The sequence below is a fragment of the Leuresthes tenuis genome, unplaced genomic scaffold (assembly GCF_036924035.1).
Source record: "Leuresthes tenuis unplaced genomic scaffold, fLeuTen1.0.hap1 SCAF_12, whole genome shotgun sequence".
Classification (NCBI taxonomy): Eukaryota; Metazoa; Chordata; class Actinopteri; order Atheriniformes; family Atherinopsidae; genus Leuresthes; species Leuresthes tenuis.
Genome location: NW_027325366.1, coordinates 4,740,270 through 4,763,071, shown reverse-complemented (window position 1 = coordinate 4,763,071; position 22,802 = coordinate 4,740,270). Strand labels below are relative to the sequence as shown.

General features: G+C 39.3%; 1 protein-coding gene across 2 annotated transcripts in view; it reads left to right on the top strand.

Moving 5' to 3' along the window:
- The first annotated feature begins 1,420 nt into the window (after window positions 1–1,420).
- Window positions 1,421–22,802, top strand: part of hdac4 (histone deacetylase 4) — a 128,783-nt gene continuing 107,401 nt past the window's right edge. For both annotated transcript variants that reach the window (XM_072397852.1, XM_072397850.1), the window contains exons 1-2: window positions 1,421–1,545; window positions 17,949–18,180. In XM_072397852.1, coding sequence (XP_072253953.1) covers window positions 18,159–18,180 — 22 coding nt within the window. In that variant the 5' untranslated portion in view covers window positions 1,421–1,545; window positions 17,949–18,158. The remainder of the gene's footprint in view (window positions 1,546–17,948; window positions 18,181–22,802) is intronic.

Sequence of the window (22,802 nt, the reverse complement as noted above, 5' to 3'; positions counted from 1 at the left end):
TACACCCTGTTTCAATTCTAAAGTTTTCTGTATCGGGACCCATAAATAATTATCTGGCCTTTGCCAGGTGTTAAAATAAGGTCAAATCACCCTGAGATTAACAATGTATGCCCTATTATACCACATCATTATTAATTTAGCAATAACTAAGCAAAAAATGAAAAAGTCAGAGGACAGGTAGCAGTTTGCTGGTCTTGAGCATTCAAGTGTGTGTTAACACAATGCCATGGGGGAAAGACAGCATTGATCTTAGGGAAGCTATTTTTGCTCAACATCAATCTGGGAGGGGTTATAATGCCATTTCCAAACTATATGGGCCACATCATTCTAAAGTGAGAAATATTATTCACAAATGGAAAACACTCAAAAAAGTTACAAATCTTCGCAAAAGTGGATGCCCCAGCCAGTTCATCCTTTAGTAACACCATGGAATACATGGAGAAACTGAAAAACAAAAAATCATAGAGCTTAATCTCAGACTTCGTTAGTATGTTAAATGTTGAAGTTCATGAGAGTGTAATCAGAAAGAGCTTTTTCTCTGTAAAAAGAACACGATTGCACGGCTTATGTTTGTAAAGTTGCATCTGAACAAACAAGCCTTCTGGAGAAATATCTATTGAGAACATGAGAACAAAGTGGAGATATCTGACCATAATGCACAGCACCATATTAACAGAAAACCAAACGCAGCATATCAGCACAAACACCTCATACCAACTGTCAAGCACGGTGGTGGAGGGCTGATGGTCTGGGCTTGTTCTGCAGCCACAGGACCTGGGCACCTTGCAGTCATTGTTATCCACCATGAACTCCTCTGTGCACTGAAGTATTCTAGAGTCAAATGTGAGGCCATCTGTCCCACAGCTAAATCGTTGCTGAAACTGGGTCATCAACAGCACAAAGATCCAAAACACAGCAGCAGATCTACAACGTTTGAAAAAGAAAAGAAGTGTTGTTCTGTCCAGACCTCAACCTGATTGAAATACTGAAATGATCTTAAGAAAGGCATGTATAAACAAAAGCCTGCAAAACTCAAGTAACTGAAGCACCATTGTAAAGAAGTTGGACAAAATTATTGTTTTTTATTGTTTTAACTTTTCTCTTAAACTGAAGATTTGACTCTTTATGACCTTTATATTCTGCCATAACAGCAGATGCAAAGTTAAGTTGGATACATTTTGTACAGTTTTAATTTGTCATCTGAACAACTCCACCACATGCAGCTTCTAGTGTGGAGGAAGATAACTCAAATGGTTACAACAGCGTGTTACCTGTTGACTTTTTAAATAGCATCGACGTCAGAATGACTGATTTCAGTCTTCGTGTTGATATCGTCTGAACTTTCTCTCAGCTGTCGATCACCCTGGCCTGCAGACCCCGCCTCCTGCGGAAATAGAGGAGGTTCGGCACGTGATTAAATCAGTATGGCGGAGTACTGGCTGAATGATTGTTATACAGTTCCAACGGGTCCTAAAACCCCGCACCGTGGATGCTTTAGGAGAGTTGAAGAAAAGCAGCATTCGCGCCCGTGCGTACCCACCTCAGGTTGTGTCTTTGTTTCTCTACCTTTCTAAAGCAGTGCTCTCTGTGTTCATTCTGGAGCTTGTTGCGCTTTCTGTCATCGGAATTCAACTGAGTTCCTATTCGCTGGCTTACTTGGCGTCTTCAAAGTTTGTGTGGTACTTTTTATAGAGCAGAAGGAAGATTCAAGTGTTGCGCAATACAGACGTTGTTACCAGTTTGAAGTTTCTACATGTCTGACAACATTGTTAAACTTTTAAAACCACAGTTAGCTATATCGTGTTAACCCAATCAGAAACGTTGAAGAAAATCTATTTCATGGACAGTGAACGAACTATACTTTTATTTTTCAGTTGTCGGTTCCCTGTCGTGAGTTGTGTTGCATTACAACGCCCCACGTCACTGCACTGTTCCCCTTACAAGTGTGAAAGGTTGCCGGGAATTCTGCCACCCTGTAACACTCGTAAACTACGCCACACGTTTACAGAAGCTGTGAAGATTTTTCTTCACACACCTCTGTTCAATAAACGCAGACCGCACGTGCGTTCTTGTGGAATATTTGTGTGAGGAGAAAGTGATTTGTTGGAGGGAGGTCTGAGCGGGGCTGCTCGTCCACAGCTTTGGGTGGAAACTTGTAAGCACAGGGGAGCAGCGGCAGGGAAGGGTCTCTGCTCGGTGTAGACTCCGTAAATCTATAACTTGTGGAAAGTATTCCCTCAGCATTACAAGCTGGAAGCGACTCCAGGCGTATGCTGTAAAGTCAAGGCCCCAAAGGAACAAGGTCAGAGCAGCCCGTCAGAAAGTGTTTGAGTTTTCTTCTGCTAAGAGCAGATGTGACACAGGTCGCTATTAAAAAAAAAAAGGTTTGGGTAGATTATATAAAACCCGAGTGAAATCATTGGAAATTATGTATTTGATCAAAAAATAGGATAACATACTGAATTATTTAACTTAGCTATTTAATCGTTATTTAAAAGAAAATAACATACATTTTATGTTATCTCTGCAGCATATTTCAGAAAAGATTAAACTAGGGAAACAAAATATTGTAAAAGGAATTCAAGTGACATTAAAGAAGCTGTGAAAAGAGAATCCCAGAAAGAACATTAAGGAGTAAAAACAGAGGTATTAATAACCATGTGCAAGGCTGTGTGTTTTTTTCTTTTAGAAAAAAATAAAAATAAAATGTTGTCATAGACGATACTTAATGGCAGGCTCATATGGCAGATTACACTATACGCACACACATATATTTATATATGAAATTGTGTGTATGTATGTACAGTATCTCACAAAAGTGAGTACACCCCTCACATTTTTGTAAATATTTCATATCTTTTCATGGGACAACACTGAAGATATGATACTTTGGTGCAATGTAAAGTAGTCAGTGTACAGCTTGTATAACAATTTGTGCAAATTTACTGTCCCCTCAAACTAATTGAACACACAGCCATTAATGTCTAAACCACTGGCAACAAAAGTGAGTACACCCCAAAGTGAAAATGTCCACATTGTGCCCAAAGTGTCAATATTTTGTGTGGCAACCATTATTTTCCAGCACTGCCTTAACTCTCTTGGGCATGGAGTTCACTAGAGCTTCACAGGTATGTGTATATATATTGATGTATGTGTGTGTATATGTGAAGAGGAAAGTACCCTGGAAATATCCTAAGAAATTTGTCTTGAATGAAAAATGATTGTTATCAGCACGCAATAAAAAGATACATGGATCTGTAGAGATTATCGCCTCAGGGGCTCTAATGAAAACCATTGCAAGAGAACACAGTTAGTCTGGGCATCCCCAAATGCAAGTTGAAACTCCGCCACAAGAGAGAACTCCTTTAAGATCTGTGAAGTGGAAAACTTTCCCGAGGTCTGATAGATCAAAATGTTCTGCTCTTGTGAAAATCATGAACACCATGTCCACGAGACTGAAGAGAAGAAGGACCGTCTGATCTATTATCAGTGCACCGCTCACAAGCCAGCATCTCTGATGGCAAAAGGATGCATTCATGGGTAATCTGTACTTCTGTTAGGACGTCATTAATGCTGAACGAGATTTTCAGGACATCTTGCCACAGCACTTTGTGCATGCATTACAACTAGAGCTGTTGAGGAAATTTACTCAGCTGTGTGACTCCATATTGCAGATATGCAGTATTATAGCACTTTTGTTTTTCCTCCAAAGGGCAACGTTTTTTCCTACATAACATTTGTCTTCATCCAGGTTGTAAATTCACACCAGTGAATTCACTACCAGTGTTGTAAATTCACCCGTTCAGCCTCGGCCGGTTGTACAGAACACCCCGGCGAATGTCTTCTCTGTCGCCTGCACTTCAACATTTGCAATATAAGCATTTGTTCTTCAATATTGAGCTCCAACTGCAAACACAGCTGCTCCACCTCGGTTGCCATTGTTTACTGTTGTTAACTGTGACCGGAAGAAAAAGCAAGGATTCGGCTATAACCCCTGAAAGCACACAAACACACACCTACCGGCATTGCAGAGCAACGTGTTCCCTCGACGCAGAACTTCGAATGCTCAATGAAAACATCACGTCTACATCGTCGATGTTCTGGAAGAGTATAAATCTAGCTTGAGGCTCTGAGGGACAGTCTGAGACCAGAAGTCAAGGGTTTGGCCCTCATACCTGGTTTTTATATTCACCCCAATGGTGGTTCCTTGAGTCTTTAGAGCAGGCTGTCGAGAGTGTGGTTGTCTGGTAGATAGTGATGCCTCAGAGAGTAGTTTCAATGGGGTAAGCCTGTGTTCAAAAGCCTGGTCTGATAGTGGGGGGAAATGATGAGAGGCGTTGGTAGGGGCAGACAGCCCCGAGCCTTGGGAGACTCCACTTTTAAGCATGGGGAGAGCATCGAGGATGGATGGATGGATGGGTGGGTGGGTGGAGTCAGGAGGCCAATAACGTCCACCTCTGCTGTGCACTGTTGATGACAGACCAGGTCAGGGATATCTTTGGCATGGTATATCCTGGGTTCAGCAAACAAGCATTGCAGAATGTCCAATGTAAAGGCTTAGTGCTATAATTTTTATTGTTTTAAACATTTATTTTGATGACTGTTAGAGGAAGAGTGCTTGGTATCTAATGTTGCCTGTTAGTACTGTGGTCTTACAGACTTGTAGTCATTGGAGCCCTAATTTACACAGTGTAAAGTGTAATGAAATGGCCAGTTGTTAAATTGGCTTGTCTGCAGCTCTGTCAGGTCTCCTACACAAAGCATTTGGGGCTTTTTGAAAGGAATTGTTTCAAATGTTGAGTAGCTGAAATCCTAGCGTAGCAATTGGTCTCCTCAGTTCTTGTGATCATACAGAGTGTTGTTTAAAAGAAGAGTGATTTTTGAGAGTATTAAACATGGCATTTTGGGAATACTGTATTTTCCGCACCATAAGGTGCACCTAAAAGCCTTAAATTTTCACAAAAATCGGCTGTGCGCCATATAATCCAGTGCGCTTTATGTGTGCACCGGATTCCAAAATCTGTCACTGATACCGCCATTTTGAATTTACCGCGGGGAGCGCCGAGCATTCATCGAGGCATTAATCCCCCTCCGCATCACTCCCTTCGTGCCGCTCACCGCCACGTTCACTTTTGCGGCGCCTCTTCGCTCTCGTGCATTGAATGTCAACTGGGTCAGGCAGATCCCTGCCATTCACTCTGAATGGGGCAAAGATTGTATCGAGCTCGTACTTGGCGATTGAATCGTGTCATCATTAATGCTTTTTCCCATGTCCCAGTCTGAGATGGGTGATGCAGGCCGATGTGCAGTTTATAAGTTTATAAGTGTAAAAACGACCGATGTCGTTCTTGACTGTGACCTTTTCCCGCTGACACAGAGATGTAATACATGCACTACGTGTGCTGGCAGCAATAAACCAATCAGAGAACATTATGTAATACGTACGCCTTATAATCAGGTGTGCCTTATGTATGGGTTCAGTACAGAAATGGACCCCATAATTGAGGGTGCGCTTTATAATCAGGTGAGCCTTATAGTGCGCAAAATACGATATATCTTTTTAAAAGGGAACATTAACAAGTCTTAGTTTCAGCGTTTGATGTATTGTGTTTGTCTCAACAGTGATTGCAGTTTTTCATTTACATTCTGCACTCCTGCTATATATTTGAGATTGAGAAGGTTTGAATAAAGCAGGAAATGTATTTGAGGTCTTATCACCTGTGATTATCCATCACTTCAAACAGGCCTGGAACTCTACAGAGGCATCATCTGGTCATATTTAGTTGTTGGATGATGATATGAGTGGCTTTTCATTACAGTATGAGAAATGATTGAATTATCCTTTTGAGTTTTGATATGTAGGGGGGAAAAAACTGAAGCAGCAAATTGTGGGTTTTGTTGTCTCAAAAAGTGTAAGCACTTATTTTAAGACCTTGGAGTGGTGCCAAGCTGCAATTTTTCACAGTTCAGGCAGGGATGGACTCTGAGACTGAGCAGTAGAATAAACAGATTACCTTTTATTATGTTTTCCGAACAAAAGGGATTCCAGGCAATCCAGGTCAGACAGACAAGGGAAAGGGTCCAGGCAATCCGGGGTGCTACTAGGAGAGGTTGGAGACTGTGGGTGAGAGGACAAACAGGTTTCAATGCTGGGTCGAACAGACAAGGGAGCTGACAAACCTGGCCTGTGTGCGTTGCCACAGTTGGCTGCACAACAATCTGGCGCCGTGTAGGAGGAAGTGTTCATCCTTATGTACCAGCAGCTGGGTATTAAGGTGATGAGGATCAGGCTGGCAGGTCGTCACGTTTCCTCAGCAGGCGTGACAGAATTATTAGTCGTATGGAATAATTTATTTCAGAGACCTAGGCGATGAAGGCCTGCTTTGTCAAGGGTTCATTAGATAATAATGCTATATAGACAGAAGAGACATTGAATCTACAATAACTGGTGTTAGTGAAACAGTTTAGTTTTTTCCTTTGTGGTGATCTTGCTGTATCCATCGCACAGAGGAAGTGTTCACATGACTGCGGTCTGCAGTGTTCATTCCAGGAGTTCTTTTGTAACTAATGTGTAAATCTCTTCATGTTTCCTGTCTTGAGGCTATGCTATTTATAGAATTTGCAATGTATCTTACAGCTCTACTGCAAACAGGCTAATGATTATGGAGTGACAAATATCAATACCTGTCTTTTTTTACACCATTGTACACATACCTTTTAAGCCAGGAATGATGTGCCTTCATTGCACACTGATGTCATATGTGAAAGTACAGAGGCAGCATGAAGGGTTGAAGCTGGTCTGCTACTGATACACCCCTGAGTCGCTACGAGAGGTTGTAATTGGAGGCAAAACAGTGTTAGTGGCTTGGCTAGTGAAGCACGCCACTCTACCCAACAGTATGTTTAAAAAGTTACTAATTTTAGTTTTAACTTCACAGTTAAGTAACAAAATTGAGTCATAAATGTAATTGAGACAGTTTTTTTTTCAGGAAATTTATCCCTTTAAGAAAATCCATTTGTGGTTGAAACACCTTCCATCAACTTAAGTAACATCCTCATGTTTCAGATTTGCACTTTTGCCAAAACAAAGGTTTGGATGGTATTTTGAGCAATGATGGCTGATACTACCCTCCAACGTTATTGGAAGCTGACTTTGGTTTAATTAAAAAACAGCTTCAGACAGAGCAGCAGTTATCTTAAGTCAAATGCGTTTATGATGCCATGTTAGAACCAACAACAATATCATGCTGATATTTTAGGATTAAAACATTCTTAGTTGAATTTCTTTTAAAGATAAGTTATGTCAGGTTTCCAATATCTGCTCAAACTTAGAATGGTCTTCAAATTTATGGGGGTGTAAAGAAAATGCAAACAAGAAATAGCAAAGAAAAAAAAAATGGAAAAGAGAAAAAACTGAATGAAAAGATAAATGGATGCTGATGTGTGTGAAAATATTGTGTCAGTGCTGCAGTTTAGGAGGCCTTTCAAGGTCACCTGCAACCACTCTGAGAAAATGCACAGACCGATGGAGAAAACTGACATGTGGCTTCATCACTACAGTTTGTTAATGCATTTAGCACACGCTTTTATCCAAAGCAACTTACAAATGAAGATCTAACAAGCTATATAAAAATAAACTACATAGAAGGTTATGTCTGTTCAGTCATTTGATATAACGATTACATTTGAAATTGATGTACATTATGTGTTTGGGATTTTCTGGTTGTAAAGAATGCTACTCTGGTGATGTAATGTTTAAAGACCGAACTGAAAATGTTTGCATTGCGCACTGACGCTAGCTTGAGTTCATGCTTTGAGCCTCCATGCAAAACTGTGACGTGCCTTTGTGTTTGACTAGTAAAGATGGCAAGAAATTCCATTGGTTGTGGTTGACTTCTAATCTAAAACTAGATTGACATAGAAAGTAAAATGAATATGCAGGGGCCCCCTTAAAGTTATCATTTCAGATGAAGACATCAAAACTGCTCTAAGTTGTTGCCTAAGACCCCCCCCCCCTCCTAGTTAGATGGAAACATACTAAAAAAACATTTCCATTCAACATATAGTGTCTATCTATAAGTTTGCATTTTTTAATCAATTCATGTGCTTCCTATTTGATTTTTAAAGTACTTGTTTTTAGTTTAAAGGTGACTTAGTTTTGCAATATATGTTTGAGAAATCTACCAATTTCCAAACTAGTTAATTTAGTGGCAAAAATAACAATTTGTAAGGAATGTTGAGATTTTTTTCTTGTTGTATAAAAGTTAGATTTTTATACAAGTTGAAAAATGTTTAAATTTCTTTTTTTTTTTCCTATATGTACAGCTAGACATTTTCACTGGGAAGCCATGTTTACAGACCTTTTTTTTTTTTAAATTAGAGAGCATCTGAACTTGGGACAGCAGATATATCTAACTTGATATTTCCAATCCACATAATAATAATCAGATTAATTGCACTTTAAAGAATTGGATGGGGTATATCTCGGATCACTTAAAATTCTCATTGATCTCAGCTTGTCTTTCTGTTTTTATTCACAAATTTTTTTCTAAAGACAAATTCATCCAGGATTTCTTTTATAAATGATAAATGACACAAACAGCACTATATTTGTTAGAAGTCCAAAAATGTTATTGTGTCTTCTTTCATTTGTCCACTTTTACAGCTATAGTGATTAGTGCAATATGAAATGCTTTTTAAGAGAACAGCGCTCACATTGCTTACTGTGTGTATTTTAACAGACATTTTAAAAGGGTTAAAGTGATATTCTGGGGAAAGTGTGATTTTTGCAAACCCATTTTCTGCCATTTTTTGTCTTATTTGACAGTGAAGATGGAAAGGAAATTAATATGAAACCGGGGTACCAACCTATGATCGGATTATAGACGTTGCTTTTACATGCATTAACCACATATTGTACCACAATTCTGGAATCGGTTATAGCGAACTGAACCAAAACCAGTTAATCTATTTTGTGTTGGACTTTAGCACAATGACTCCGTCTGCAGTAACATGGAGAAACTTATTTTAAGATTTATCTGTGTGAAAACAAAAGAAGACTGTTTAACCAGTTATCAATTTTTATTTTGAGCACAGTTGAATTATAAGACTAGATGTGCAGAAACACTTGGTTGATGAAGGAAACTAGTGATCGAGGGAGAAGACACTTTAACCTAATGTGTTTTAAAGGATCAGTGTGTAAGATCTGCTTTTCGTCAGATTCTGTCATTTCCGATTGTGCGTTGAACACAACACTTCAGAGAAACTACGGTGGCCTGACGCACACACTACCCAACACATCCATCACTCAAATGTGTCACGATGTCTTCTCCATCGAGTGAAAGGTAAGGGAGAGAGGGAGAGGACGAGAAGGCAGAGCTGCTGGAGCAGGCAGGGCGAGGCGAGGCGAGGCGAGGGAGAGGCAGGATGAACACAGCCGCTGATTGAAAATGATCTCCGTAACATGACGTCGAGTAGTTTTTAGTAGTTTTGGTGCATAAACTCACGTGAATCAACAGTTTGTTTTATCAGATCAGCTGATCTCCATAACATGCACAGGCTACAGCCAACATGTATTATTTACATTAGTAACACTGAGCTGAATTACCTTTCCAGCAGAAAAGAGGCAACTTCGCTGTCACTTTTAAAGCCTTTCTCCCCCATCAGCGACCTCCATTTAGGAAAGGCAACGTCGACATTTACTCGCGTTTTACCCCTTCTTCTGTCTCTAATCCTTTTGGACTCGTCGTGTTCTCGTTTCTTTGATTACGACTCGTGGTCTTCAGAGGTTTGTTTTACAGAACAATAAGTGTGGTCCGCCATGTCTATTCAGATAACTTCCCAAAATTAAAAACTTCCAAAATATATTCCGGCCGCTTCCTCGTCTTCTTCTTCCTCTTCTTCTACAACGTCACATCCGGCTTCTTCGTCTGCAAAGTAGCTGCGAATCGCGCTTGCGTCAGCCTTTGTCCCTTCTAGGCCACTGTAATCAATGTGGCGACGCAAGTGGTGTCTTTCCGGGTAAGCCTTTGTGTAGAGCAGACCGCGATTATATGTAAATAAAAAGGTGAAATCTAAAGTAATAAAAATGGAACAACTCGTTTCATAGTGTGGCTATATAGCACTAATAAGCACTAAGTTATGTATGTATTATATTCCATTTCTGTTAATAAATCACCATAAATATTACACACTGTTCCTTTAAAAGAGAATGTAAAAGTTTTTAAAAAGAATTGGCTGGATTAAAATAAAAGTTTGAATATGCTCTTGATTATTGTTAGAGAGAAAATTGGGAAAATGATCCTGTACATGCATAGAAAGAGATTATTCACAATATATTTCTGGGTACATGGTCATCCCCAGGAGCCTTGTGCTACCTTCAGATGACAACATTTGGCACACAAGCCCAGCTGGACTGTACCACATACTTGTGGAAGATATATCACCATTTTCTCAAAGTTTGTTGATCTTCTTTTCTTTTGCTTTTCCAATGTTTTGCCCATCGTAATCTAATTAATAAGCTCATTTAGGTAGTTTCCACTGTGTTTGGTCCAGCTTCTTCCTGTTGTTCAGCACAAGCTGGGACTGGGGACACTTGCTTGTTTGTGGACAGTTTGTTAATGTTATCACACGAATAGTTTCTAATGGGTTCTGTCAGTGCCACTGCTGTGCTGTGGGGCAAATAGGGTGGCAGGACCCTGTCACCCAGCAGAAATTTGTAAATAATTGGCAGGGTCTTTGCATCACCATCCAGGATATTCTACTATCTTCGTTGTCTGTTGTGATTCTCTTTCCATGGATTTGTCTTTACCTTGATTACAGTGTTTTAGTAGACTGTGATACAGTTTGAATGATAGTTGATGGGATTTGTTACTGCTGACAGTCATCTAAACCAACCAACTATATTAACAGAACCTTTTTCTTTCTTTCTTTGTTTCCTTGGATTAAGAAAGCATGACTAAGTCATACAGGTTATTTATTTATTTATTTATTTATCTTTTTACTTTTTCTTTGGCATTACTGTTATGCAAGTTAGTAAAAGACAAAAAGTCTGATTTCCACAAGCGATGCAATACACGCACGCAGAGAAGGAATATTCAAAGCAGGAATAGAGACTCGTTGGCTTGTAACTATAGAGAAAGCGCCAGTGAGTTGAAGTGGGATGAATGGTAGATCACTGTGTTCACACCATGAGTTGAATCATTTTCTCATGTTCAGCACCCTGTTGTGCCTCATGTCACTGGTAATAAATCCATTTGAAATGGTTTGTGCTGTGCCAGAACCTGGTTCTAACTTTGAACACAGCGTAGGTCTTTAGGAAAATGGGGCAGACATTTTTACTTGGGCGTGCATGGTTCTCTTAATGTATGTGCAGTGTTTGGTGCTAGCAGTCATACCTTTTTAATCCTTTTCTTACTATACTCAATGCAGGGTGTTGACTCTAGAATACCTGGCAAAAAGTTGCCAATAAAGTGCTCTAAAGCTGCTGTCAGAAAAATTCTCTAGCTTTTCTCATTAAAGCATCACTAGAGAATTTAACTTTAACTTTTAAAAAAATCCCTTCTATCTGATCCCTGCACATGCCCATTTATTATGGAACTTTAGCAGCTTCAGTCTGATTTCAGTCGCTGTTGTTGGTTAACTGTTTAGTCAAACAGGATGATCAGAATGGATTTTGACTGATTTTAAAGGGAAAGTTGAATGCTTATGTTAAAAGTTGCTTTTCATGTAGTTGCAGAGAAGCTTATGGACACTTATTCCAAAGAAAGGGGACATATTTGGAAATGATGCTTAAAAACTGGAATATTGAAAGTTGAAAGTTGGCTGGGGCTTTAAGAAGGCTGGGAAGATTCAAAGGTTAAAAAGTCCATTTCAAAAGAGTGTGAGTAATAAAGAAGGGGAAGTGGAGTAGGCTTCTCTCGTATTGTTCAAAGTGCTTGGCTTGACTTTATGGAAAGACGCCACCTCTTGATTTTTCTTTGACTCAGAATAGTTTCGTTACCAGGGCAACTGAATGGGAGGTTTGTCCATGAACCTCATCAGACATGGGCATTAACATTTGTTTTTCATAATACTCAGAGATCATCATTCACAGAGCCCATGGACTCTGTGAAGGGAAAGTTGACTTTCATTATAGAGATGAAACTTCTCAGGAAGTTTAATTCATAACTTATCAATTAGGAGATGTTTAATGTTCTTTTCTAGAGAAATCAACAGTTTCTATGCATATGTTGCTTATAGCCCACATCTCTTTACAGCTTTTTTGCTGTTAATAGATGATATTTAAGCTTCACTACTGCCTCTACATTAGGTTGCAGAGAAAGGCATTTAGCTGGTAGAAGTGTGGAAAATTCTAAATGATAAAATGCATTATGATGCACAGAATTATAGTCTCCCTTCTTTAATTGGTGATTTTCCTGTGGGAAAAACTGCAGTTTTTGTAAACAGTTGTAGTTTCTGTCAACAGTCATAAGATTACATTGCTGTCTTCCTCTAAATTGTATGTGGAATGATACTAAAAACAGTGCAATGTCAGGCTACATGGCAGTTGAAGTCAGATATCAGCAGCGAGGGATTTTCAGAATAACTAATGTCATTAGAGTGGAAATCTTACACACTTTAGGATTTAACAAACTTAACGGAAAGGACAAAGTAGATGGGCTAAGATGCATGTGGTATATAAAGTCTTCCAACTGGCAGTACAGATAAATTGTGGAACCACGTTGGATGTTTTCATTCTTATTTAACTTTGTGATGCAACGAGTTCAAGCAATCAGCTGTGACTTAAGACACTGGCAAGTCCAAATCTATGAAAAGAAAGAGAGACTTTTCATATCAAGGACATTTGTCTGTGTTCCCAGAAAGCATTAAATCCAAAGGCAATTTATATTGTTCACTGCTTGTATTAATAAAGTTTTTCCATATGTGCTTGTAAAATACTTTGTGATTCAAACACCGTGAAATGGCTCGATAATTGTGCATTCAAATCCTTAGCAGGTGAATCATTGAGCCAGCTGAAATGGACTCTTCCATCAGCCTGTGTGTGGTTGCATCCACTTCCAGTTATGCTTATCTGCAAACCACCAGTAATATTGAAGGTGAGGGCTCTATTCAGACCGCCAGAGCAAGATGGGCGACAAGGAGGCACAGTTGAAACATAAGCAGAACCTGGAGCGAGAGTTCGGCAGCGAATGCAGACCAATACAACATTAAGGAATGACTTACTAACCCAAAACCAGGAAATTTTATGTTGACAATGCATGCAATACATTTTTAAGAATATTTACATCATTGTGTGATTTTAAAAAGTGTCCAAGTGTTCAATGCTCCAGGAAACAAACAAAAAAGCTCAACCGTGTGTGATACACGGTTGTGTGATACATTTCTGAACAAAATGAAAATCAAGCCGTGCTGTTGTACGAAACGGGGCACAGACACCACTTCAGATCGTGGCGTCCAGCTGCACCGTGTCTCAGTTCTCTGAAATTCAAGAAAAACTGTTCAATAACACATTAGACAAATTCTTAGATCAACATATATTACTTTTTGACAATTGATAGGTATTCAGATCTAACGGCTCAACATCAGAGATATTAATGGATTCAGTTGAGAAAGTTATAAATGCTATTGATCACAAACAGTATGCAGTTAGAGTCTTCATTGACCTTTTTATTAAAAGGCTTTTGAAGCTATTAATCATGACATATAATTCAATAAACTGGAACATCAGGGGTCAGGTAGTATTGCACTGGATGAGAAGTTACTAAGAAGACAGAAAACAAAGAGTATTTGTGGCCATGCTTTCTCATTGCTTGTGATGACCCTCAGGAGTCAGTATTGGATCCAAAACAATTTGTTCTTTATATAAGTGAAATCTGTAAGGTACCAAAATATTCAATTCGTACTATCTGGATGACATTTAAAGGGGTTATGAGGCATTGCTACTTCAAAAATGTGCAAATTAAAAAGGTAGTTTAACAAAAACTATCATAAAATTAGAAAGATGTTGTTTGTTAATTGTAAATTGAGTACTAAATGACATGTAGTGGTAGATGGTGTGGACATTGAAAGAGTTCATGATGGTGGTTTTCTTGGTATGATAGTAGATGATAAAAGAAAATGCAAATTTAACTTTAAACATGCACACAATAAACTTTAAGCAGCCATTTAGTACTGAGGAAGGCAACAAATCACTCCACATCTTCCAATGCCTCTTCAAAATGATAACAATATGTCAGGATTTCACTTTTAGTGTCTCCTCTGCGTTCACTGTTAAGTGTAACAGAATATCTTCTGGCAAATCATGATAACCACTGATCACTGTAATTCTTGGTGATAGTTGATCTGCGTTAAACTACGTGTTAAGCTGGACTTTTCATGTTGACATGTGTTTGACCTGCTGCTCGGTCATGCTCAGCACACAACTGTCCCCTGACTGTCAGAACTCCGTATCCACAGGAAGAGTGATCCCCCTGTGCCACTTGATACCTGTTTGTTGTCTTCTATCCATACGTACAACAGCTGATTCGTGTGATATGTTGGGTTATAGCTGACAGTGCTCACTACGACAAGCAGCAGGGAATATTGTGTTGCTGCAGATCCTTTAATGCCATGTCGCTTTCTGTTTTCAGCGTTGTTCACACTCACTCACTTCTGCCACTTGGCTACTCCTTTTTACATCCATGGAGTTTTTCTAAGCCAATATCGCTCCTTTTTGCCAACAATAAAGAAAAATCAGGAGCAAGTCAGTCCTTCGACCAGCTGAATAATTCATACTCGATCAAGGCTGAGGCAGTCTTTATGGCACACGTGCACTTTCAGTGATTCATTTCATGAGCCATGCAAGAGTTTTCTTAATTGTTGTTTACTGCTTGCTGTCCAACCACATGTTATTTTTATGCCAGTTGGATTACTCCCGACAGTGCTCAAAGTGCTAGGGAAATAAAGTCCCATTAAGAGGTCATAAGAGCTATTTTCCATCAAGCATAATGAAACATATCCAGAGTCCAACTTTACTGCTCAAAAGGGACAAAAAAGAATATCCCATTTAATCTAAGTTGTCTGTGAAAATGATGCCAAATGTATGATGCCACAGTGTAGTTATAAAATCTGCAGTAAGATGGGTTTTTTTTTTTTAAAAAAAGGAATATTGTGTGGAAGGACGAGTACAACTTACACGGCTATCATTTCACCTTTTTTAAAAAGGAGATGGGGTTAGTAAAATGTAACTTTTGAGCTGCACATTCTGTGTTGCAGAAAGGGACTGTGCGAGGACCAAAAAGCCAGAGGTCACGGCTGTTAGAGTGCAACAAGCTGCAAAAGCACAGTCTAGATCCTCAAGTGGGCGACAGCTCATTTGACAAAAATGGGCGGCTTCATCTTAGAATATCATCATTGCCCTCCAGCTGGCACACCAAGGACTTCTGACACCTTCTGCCTCAGCAAATCCATCATCAAACAGCGCAGTGTACCTCCTGGTCATCAGATGGGTTGTTGGTATAGATGTGATGAAATATACACCCATATCAGACAAATGAATCTGCTCTCATCTTGCCTCTGGCCTGAAGGATTCTGTGAGAAGCGGCATTCAAATTTCTCTTTTTAAATTCATGCTGGAAATTGCATCAGCTGAAGAAGCATAACTGGAGTTCTATGATAGATTTAAGTGTTCAAAACTCGATGATTGTGATTGTTCTTTCAACAAAATGCTTAATTGTGTTCTTTTCACAAATTCCCACTAATTTATAAGCTGAGCCTCCATATACTTAGGTGACTTTTATTCAATCAAATTCTTAATAAGTGAATTAAGTCCTCAGAGAATGCCTCCAGTAATGTGCTCCATTGAAGTTTGCATTTGGCCTTGCATCTGCTGTGCACTTCTATGTTTGGTAATGATTTAGTTCAACAATTTAAAGTAATGGGGGTCAGCCGAAAGATTGCATGTGTTTTGTTTTGGAAATGAAGAGCAGAACAGTCGAATGCGCTTGACTGCAGCCTCTTCAGGATTGGCTGTTAACTAGCTCATTGTCATGTGTGAGATGTGAGAACTGGGAGTGTAGTTTCTGCTGTTAGGGATTGAATAGCCAGAAGCATCTGTCTGTGTGTGTGTGTGTGTGTGTGTGTGTGTGTTTCTGTGTGTCAGTGTTTATTTACTTCTTGCAGTTTTTATTGCGTAGAACATACACAAGACAGATTGAAAAGTTTACTTCATCTCTTTCTTCTGCTATTTACTGAAAGTCAATAACAGATGTCTAAGCCTTCAAGAAGCCTCTGTTTGGATTTAATTTAGGGATCTATCTCAGGCAAGAGTCTTATCCTTAGGCACTGATTTCCCAAGCTGACCTTTCAAGCTTTGGAAGTAAAAAGTAAGTTTCATGGCTGTGGAAAACAAAAGTGCTAAAACTCTTTAAATTTAGTGCATTTTGATAGCTGATGTAGCTATTAGACCAAGCAGTACATTAATTTAATATGAAAACAGTAATGCTTGGAGGTTTGTCAGCACTCTCTGCATTTCTCTGAGTATGACCTAAAACATATCCAGATTTTTCATACAACTTCTGTCTAGATCAAAAAAATACAATTAAATAGATTATTGTTCAAAGGCAAAAATAGAAAAACAAAACACATAATTTGTTCAAGGAACATAAAGCTATATTAGAGTAGCAGAAGTATGTGAACCTTTTAGTCTTGGGATGTTTTCTCTTAATGAGTTGATAGTCAGGGGAATGAATGGCTTGTTTTATGAAAGAACAGAAGTTCTCAAAGTCTTAGGCTTTGTCCACATGTACATGTGATTATATCTGTAGTTTGTTTCTGTTGCATTCTAAATAAAGTTCCCATCAACACAGTACTGTTAAAAAGAATAACGAAGAACCTCCCTGCACACGCAGGGATTCACGCATGATACTAACAGAACACCAGAGGTTCTGCTGCAAGCTTGTTTTCACAGTCGATACACAAAGTAAAATGCACACAAGGTTTATTATTACAATGATATATCCAACATGCACGTACATTATGATGCGCATTATTGTAATGTATACAAAACCTATTGTACCAAGGTCTGTTTTACAATATACACACAGTACAAGTGGTTAATGCTTGCCTTATACCTGCAAAGACACCTGAGAAAATTCTCGTACCATTCTGCATCAACAACTGCTTTGTTGTCAAAGTTGTCTCACCAGCTCAATGTCCAATTACGTCTCTACCAAAAGTGATGTTGATGGCTTTTTTTGGGGTTATAAAGTTGTGACCTCCAGCACTTTCTGATGCTCCTACTCTTTAATATTAGTTAGAAATAGAACTTTTTGGTCCTTAACACTTTGTTGAAGAAAAACGCCACTTTTCCGCCTAAGTTTGCTCCATCTTTGACACAAAGCAGTGATAGTATAATGGTTTGGGCCTGTTTTATTGTGTCTAGGTCAGGATGATGATGATCATCATTGATTGAATTCTGAAATATAGCAGCAAACTGAATCTCAACTGACAAATGGGTCATGTGAATGATTTTGTGTTGTTTGTACTGACTGCTTGTCCTGAAGTAGCCACAACCCAGCTCACCACTAGTGTGCACAAACAACTTGCATCATATCTGTGAGACCAGAACATTTCTGTAAAAGCCTGCTTTTGGTAAACTTAAGACATTTATGCGGGAGATTTAAGTTGGATCAACGTTGCGGGTAGACAAGATTTATGGTTAAATACAGGAGTCATGGAAGGATCTTGACATGCAGATTTATTTTCCTGCCCGTTCCCTCAGGGCTCAGAATGGAACTGGAATGGTAGTTTATCTCAGCACAGTGAGGAATGTCGCTCTAATGGTATATTCATGATGTAGAATAATTTGTTTGCTTTACACTCATTGAATAATGACTTGTTATAGAGTTTCAAGTCTCTGTACGGAATATCCCATATTCATAAAAACCCTTCCATGTGTCTTCTCACAGCCTGATTTTCTGGCAGAAAAGGTTCTAACACTCTTCAGAGGCCTCCAGCTGCGGCTCGGTGGGATGACGCCCTGAGAAACAACCCCCCTCTGTCCATCCATGGTGGGACAGGGTTGCACATGATGGTCATTACATCCAGCGTAGAGGTGCACTGACACCACCAGGGATCTACTCTCCTTCGCTGTCAAGTCTGCACCCCCAACCAAAACAATGAACTCTCACAGTCGACAAGGTAAGATGTCTGTCCTTTTTTTATTTATTTATTTTCTATTTAGCAGGAACTCAGTTTTCTGCGGTTATTTATTAGCTTTGATATGAAAATGTCTACACTGTTAACATTTGGTCCGGGGTTTATGATGGGGATGTTTGCTTAACCTCAGCCACTCAAGCTAACTACATTTTCTCCTCTACTCTCTTTTGAAAAGCATAAGCGGTGCAGATAAGGATACTCTTTTACATGCAGAATATAATGGCTTCTTGGATAGAAAGTTTCCATCAGTATTTGTATTCTCAAGGCACTCTGTTGTATAATATGTCTTCCTCCTTTGCATTAAAAATGCAGTACAGTATTTTAAATTACGTGGCAGTTTAGCTGCTTTCTGTGTGCAACACATTGTCTCTTTAGGGGACATGGTTTCAATGTTTGTCTCTGTATTCACACTTTGCAAGGTACAGTGCTTCACCTTGACCAGTGACAACCATAGAAAAGAAAATCACTGCTCATTACAGCTATTTATTAACTTTCTCCTGATCTTAACCATGGCAGAGATCAGAATTTTCCTCTTCCTCAGACTAAAATGGACAAGTGGTATCCTCCCTCCTCTTCATGGTTTGGTTGTCGTGGTCGCGTTCATCAGATTAATGTCACAGCCGTTTTTTACTTGTGCAGCTAATGGCCCTGTGAGGCACGATGTAGGTTACTGGCATCACCTTTCTTTCTTTTGAACTGTGTCTTAGCCAAGAGCGTTTGCATCAGAGTGGGTGTTTGACGTCACATAGCGGTGGACCCCAGCACACTCTAATGTCTGTGACTTCTGTCCTCACGATCCTCTTTTCCATTACATCTTACAGAAGTGTAATATTAGTGTTGGCTATATTTTCCATTCCTGTTTTAATCACCTCCATATTCTGATTCTTCTTAGTTCTCAGAAATGTTCTCATTTTCAAGTTGGAAAGTGGCTGAAATAACTTGATTGGCTTCAGTCTTGACTTTGGAGATTAACTAATCAGTTTGTGCTGGTTAGTTAAACTTTATAAAATAACTATGAATTCCACCGTTAAGGCAATGGAAAAAAGTGGCTCCAACCTTCAACCATATTTGTTATTGTAATCACAGCGCTGTGATATTAGTATGTTATTTCTTCCAATAACGAAGAAGCCCTTTGAGTCGTTGTCAGTCTGTTCCAGTGGATAAGCAGGATATAACCCCAGGTAAACATACTTCTTGTAAAATATTATCTGTAAAGTATAATTTTGTTGAAATATTGTTCAAACAAAATTTTCCAACTAACGTTTTGCTTTTGGGAGCTTGGAAATAAGAAATGTAGCTCTCACTTTTTCTTTTCTGTTAGTGGTTTATTTTCTCCTTGTCGCCTTCCAGTCTGTGCAGGATTACTAAGCCCTTTTCCACTTATGACAGATCATCATTTCCTATTCTGAAACCACCATTTCACAGCACTGAAGAGTTCTTTGTGTGTCTTAAACTTGGGTGGCAGAGACTGCCTTGTTGACATGGTACTTGGCGTCTTTGGAACTGGGTTTATGGCCTTGGAACCAGAGCTTGAACGCAGAAAAAAACTCTCATCCCCAGAGGACCCTCCCTTCTGTCCCCTGCCCTCCCTTCCCTCTTCTCCTCTCTCCAACGGCAGTACTCTGTGGCCTGTCCTGGCTAAGGGGGATCTTGCATCAATAAATCGCCATACACAGCAACTTCCTGGTCTGGAACTCAAGCAGAGAGGGGCTGTCTGCTACAGGTGGTCTTGTTAAAAATGTTCCAGGGCTTCTATACTTAAACCAAAGACAAAAAAGCGAAAGCTTGTGTTCCATAGGTATTGCATTGTCTTGTCCTGGTATACCTTCCTGGAATCACCCAACATCTTACGTTTGTGTTGTCCATGATGATATAGTTGCTTTAAGCAGGCAGCTTGTACAGAATATGCCAGCATTTTTATTCCTGCTTGTGTGTGTTTGAAAAGTGAGGTAAAGGAAACTCCTTTTCCCATGAGGATTCTGACACAGATAGATTTCCCCTCTTCCTCTGTGTTGTTAACTTCTTCCTATTCTGTCCTGTAAATAAATCAGCTCATGCTCTTTTCATACGCATTTCATAAATCTCTGATATTAATTCACACTTTTTCACACCATCAGTCTGTGTGAATAAGGAATTGATTGATTCAGGGAAATGGTTAGGGTGATGTATTAAAACATGATTAAGCATGAATGTAAATGAAATCAAAACAGAGTTCTGGTCTGAGCTCCTTTATTCTCCAACACAGCCTGAACCCTCCGAGACAAGCTTTCTGTCATTTCTTTAAGGAGTCTTCAGGAATAGTTCTCCAGGCTTCTTGAAGGACATCCCAAAGCTCTTCTTTGGATGTGGGCTGCCTTTTGTTCCGTTCTCTGTCAGATGATCCCACACTGCTTCAATAATGTTGAGGTCCGGGCTCTGGGGAGGATTCATCCCTCCATAAGACCTGTTGCCACTGATTTTCAGTCCACTTCTTGTGTCATTTGGCACAGCTCAGCCTTTTCTCCCTGTTTCCTTTCCTTAAGAATGGCTTCTTGACAGCCACCCTTCCGTGGAGACCATTTCTGATGAGGCTTCCGGGAACCGTCGATGGATCAGGTCCAGATACATCTCTTATTTTCCTCTTTGCTGGATTTTTTTCTACTTCTTAGGGACATCAGTTGCAGATGTTATTCATCTGCTGCAGATAGTTTTTTGGGATGGCATTTGCCGACACTTTTGTTTCCTCAAAAGGACATACTGCGTGCTGAGATATACCAAGTTTTCAGCTATTAGCTCTTTCTGTGTTACATTTTAGTACAAAATGCTATGTCATGTCCATCAAACTGTTATCTTTGCCATTTTCTTAGATGCAGCTAAAGAAATGGGAACAAACAATGTGTCCTTTTTACAGGGCGTTGGTAACAAAGTGCCTAAAGACTTAGAATTGGTTCTTCACAACGTTGTCTGTTATGTGTACACACAACACTGGTTTATACCTTGAGTTAGTTGACTTTTTACACTTCAATGCTTTCGAGGTCAGTGTTAAATGAATTAAGAAATGAAAACACATATTTCCTTAAAAATGGTCAGGTACTAGGGCTTAACTGAATGTTAATGAAAAAGCCACCAATGTTCAGAAAGAAAAACTTTGGAACTTCAGAGGGACAGAAGAACTGTTGCTCAAAACTGCTTTAAAAGCTTACAAGAAGGTTTGGTTCCATGGAAGCTACATATAAGGAAATGAGATGTGGCTAGTAATGTGCACCTTTTTTTTTTTTTTTAACTGATGCATGGCAGATGGTTGGGAATAATTTGTATTTTAACTGTATTTCTATATTTTTTTACAATGCTTTCAGACTACCTCAGCATGTTGTGTAGATTTTATCCCAGAGACTCTTCTGTATCAGGGAGGAGAGACGTGACTGAGGAAGGACTCCACGTTAAGTACCTCAGAAGTGTTGCAGGAGTGTGATAAGCCGATGCCAGACAAGAACACAGGGAAACAGTTTTTCTTTCTTATGATCATGGGAGACATGCGAAGGGAACACACAGAGTTAGTGTATGTTCTTTAGCTGCAGAAATAGTTCTGGATTTGTTTTCTTCTTGTCAGTATTCTGAAGTCGTGTGATTCAGGCATTTTTTTGTCCATATGTTTGCAGTTATGAACTGATGATGCTGGTGAGCACACTATTTTCTGTCAAAATAGGAAATAAATTTAGGGTTTTCAGGTCAGTTATTTCCTTCAGTGAAGTTTCAGCCTGAAGTATTCAGTCAGCTGCTGAACAGTTTAAACGCCTCTTTTTAGAATGCCGCTACACCTAATTCCTTAACTCGCCCTTCATTCTCCTCTGTCAGTGTGATTTCTGTGACTGTATTTTCTTTTTCTCTCTGTCTTTATCAGTATGAAGACTCACAACGGGAGCTATCAAAAGCTTGCAGTGGCAGATTAGTGGAGAGTGCCTACCGTCAGAGCCAGGCTACTGTAAAGTGTAGCATAATCTTCAAAAAAGGGAGCTTAACACCTGCTGGCCCACACTGATGGCTTCTTATTTACAGAGGCCAGTATGATAAGGAAAAATTTTAGTCTGAACGTTTTTGAAAGTTATGACTGAGGCTGAGCAGGACAAAAGGCGGAGTGAAGTTGAGAGGAGCATATTATTCAGAAGTTATTATAGATTTAAAATGAGTGACATTGCTCATTTGATCTGTGCTTTGCTCTGCAGTCACTGCACTCCAAAGAGCTCTAGCACTTTCTCCTGTCTGCATTTGAGTAGTGCAGGGATATTATCATTTTAATTTGTCCTTGGCTATGTGAAATATTTCTGGAGAGCTGGATTGGAACTAGTTAATCTAGTCTAAAAAGAGGTATTTCTTTCTTTTTCTTTTATAGTTTGAAAACAATGAAATTTGCTGATGAGAAATTGCATTACAGCTTCGTTATCGTCTTCCTCTCAACAAATTTTCAGAAGATCCCATTCAAGTAATCACATTCTCAGACGAAACAAGTGTGCAATGTGGAGTTTAGAGGAATTTCTAAAGCATTTAAAGCTTTGCTTCAGCAGGAAGAAAAGCTCAGAACTGAATTAACATTTTCAAACTACTGTGAAGTGTTCTTTAAGAAATGA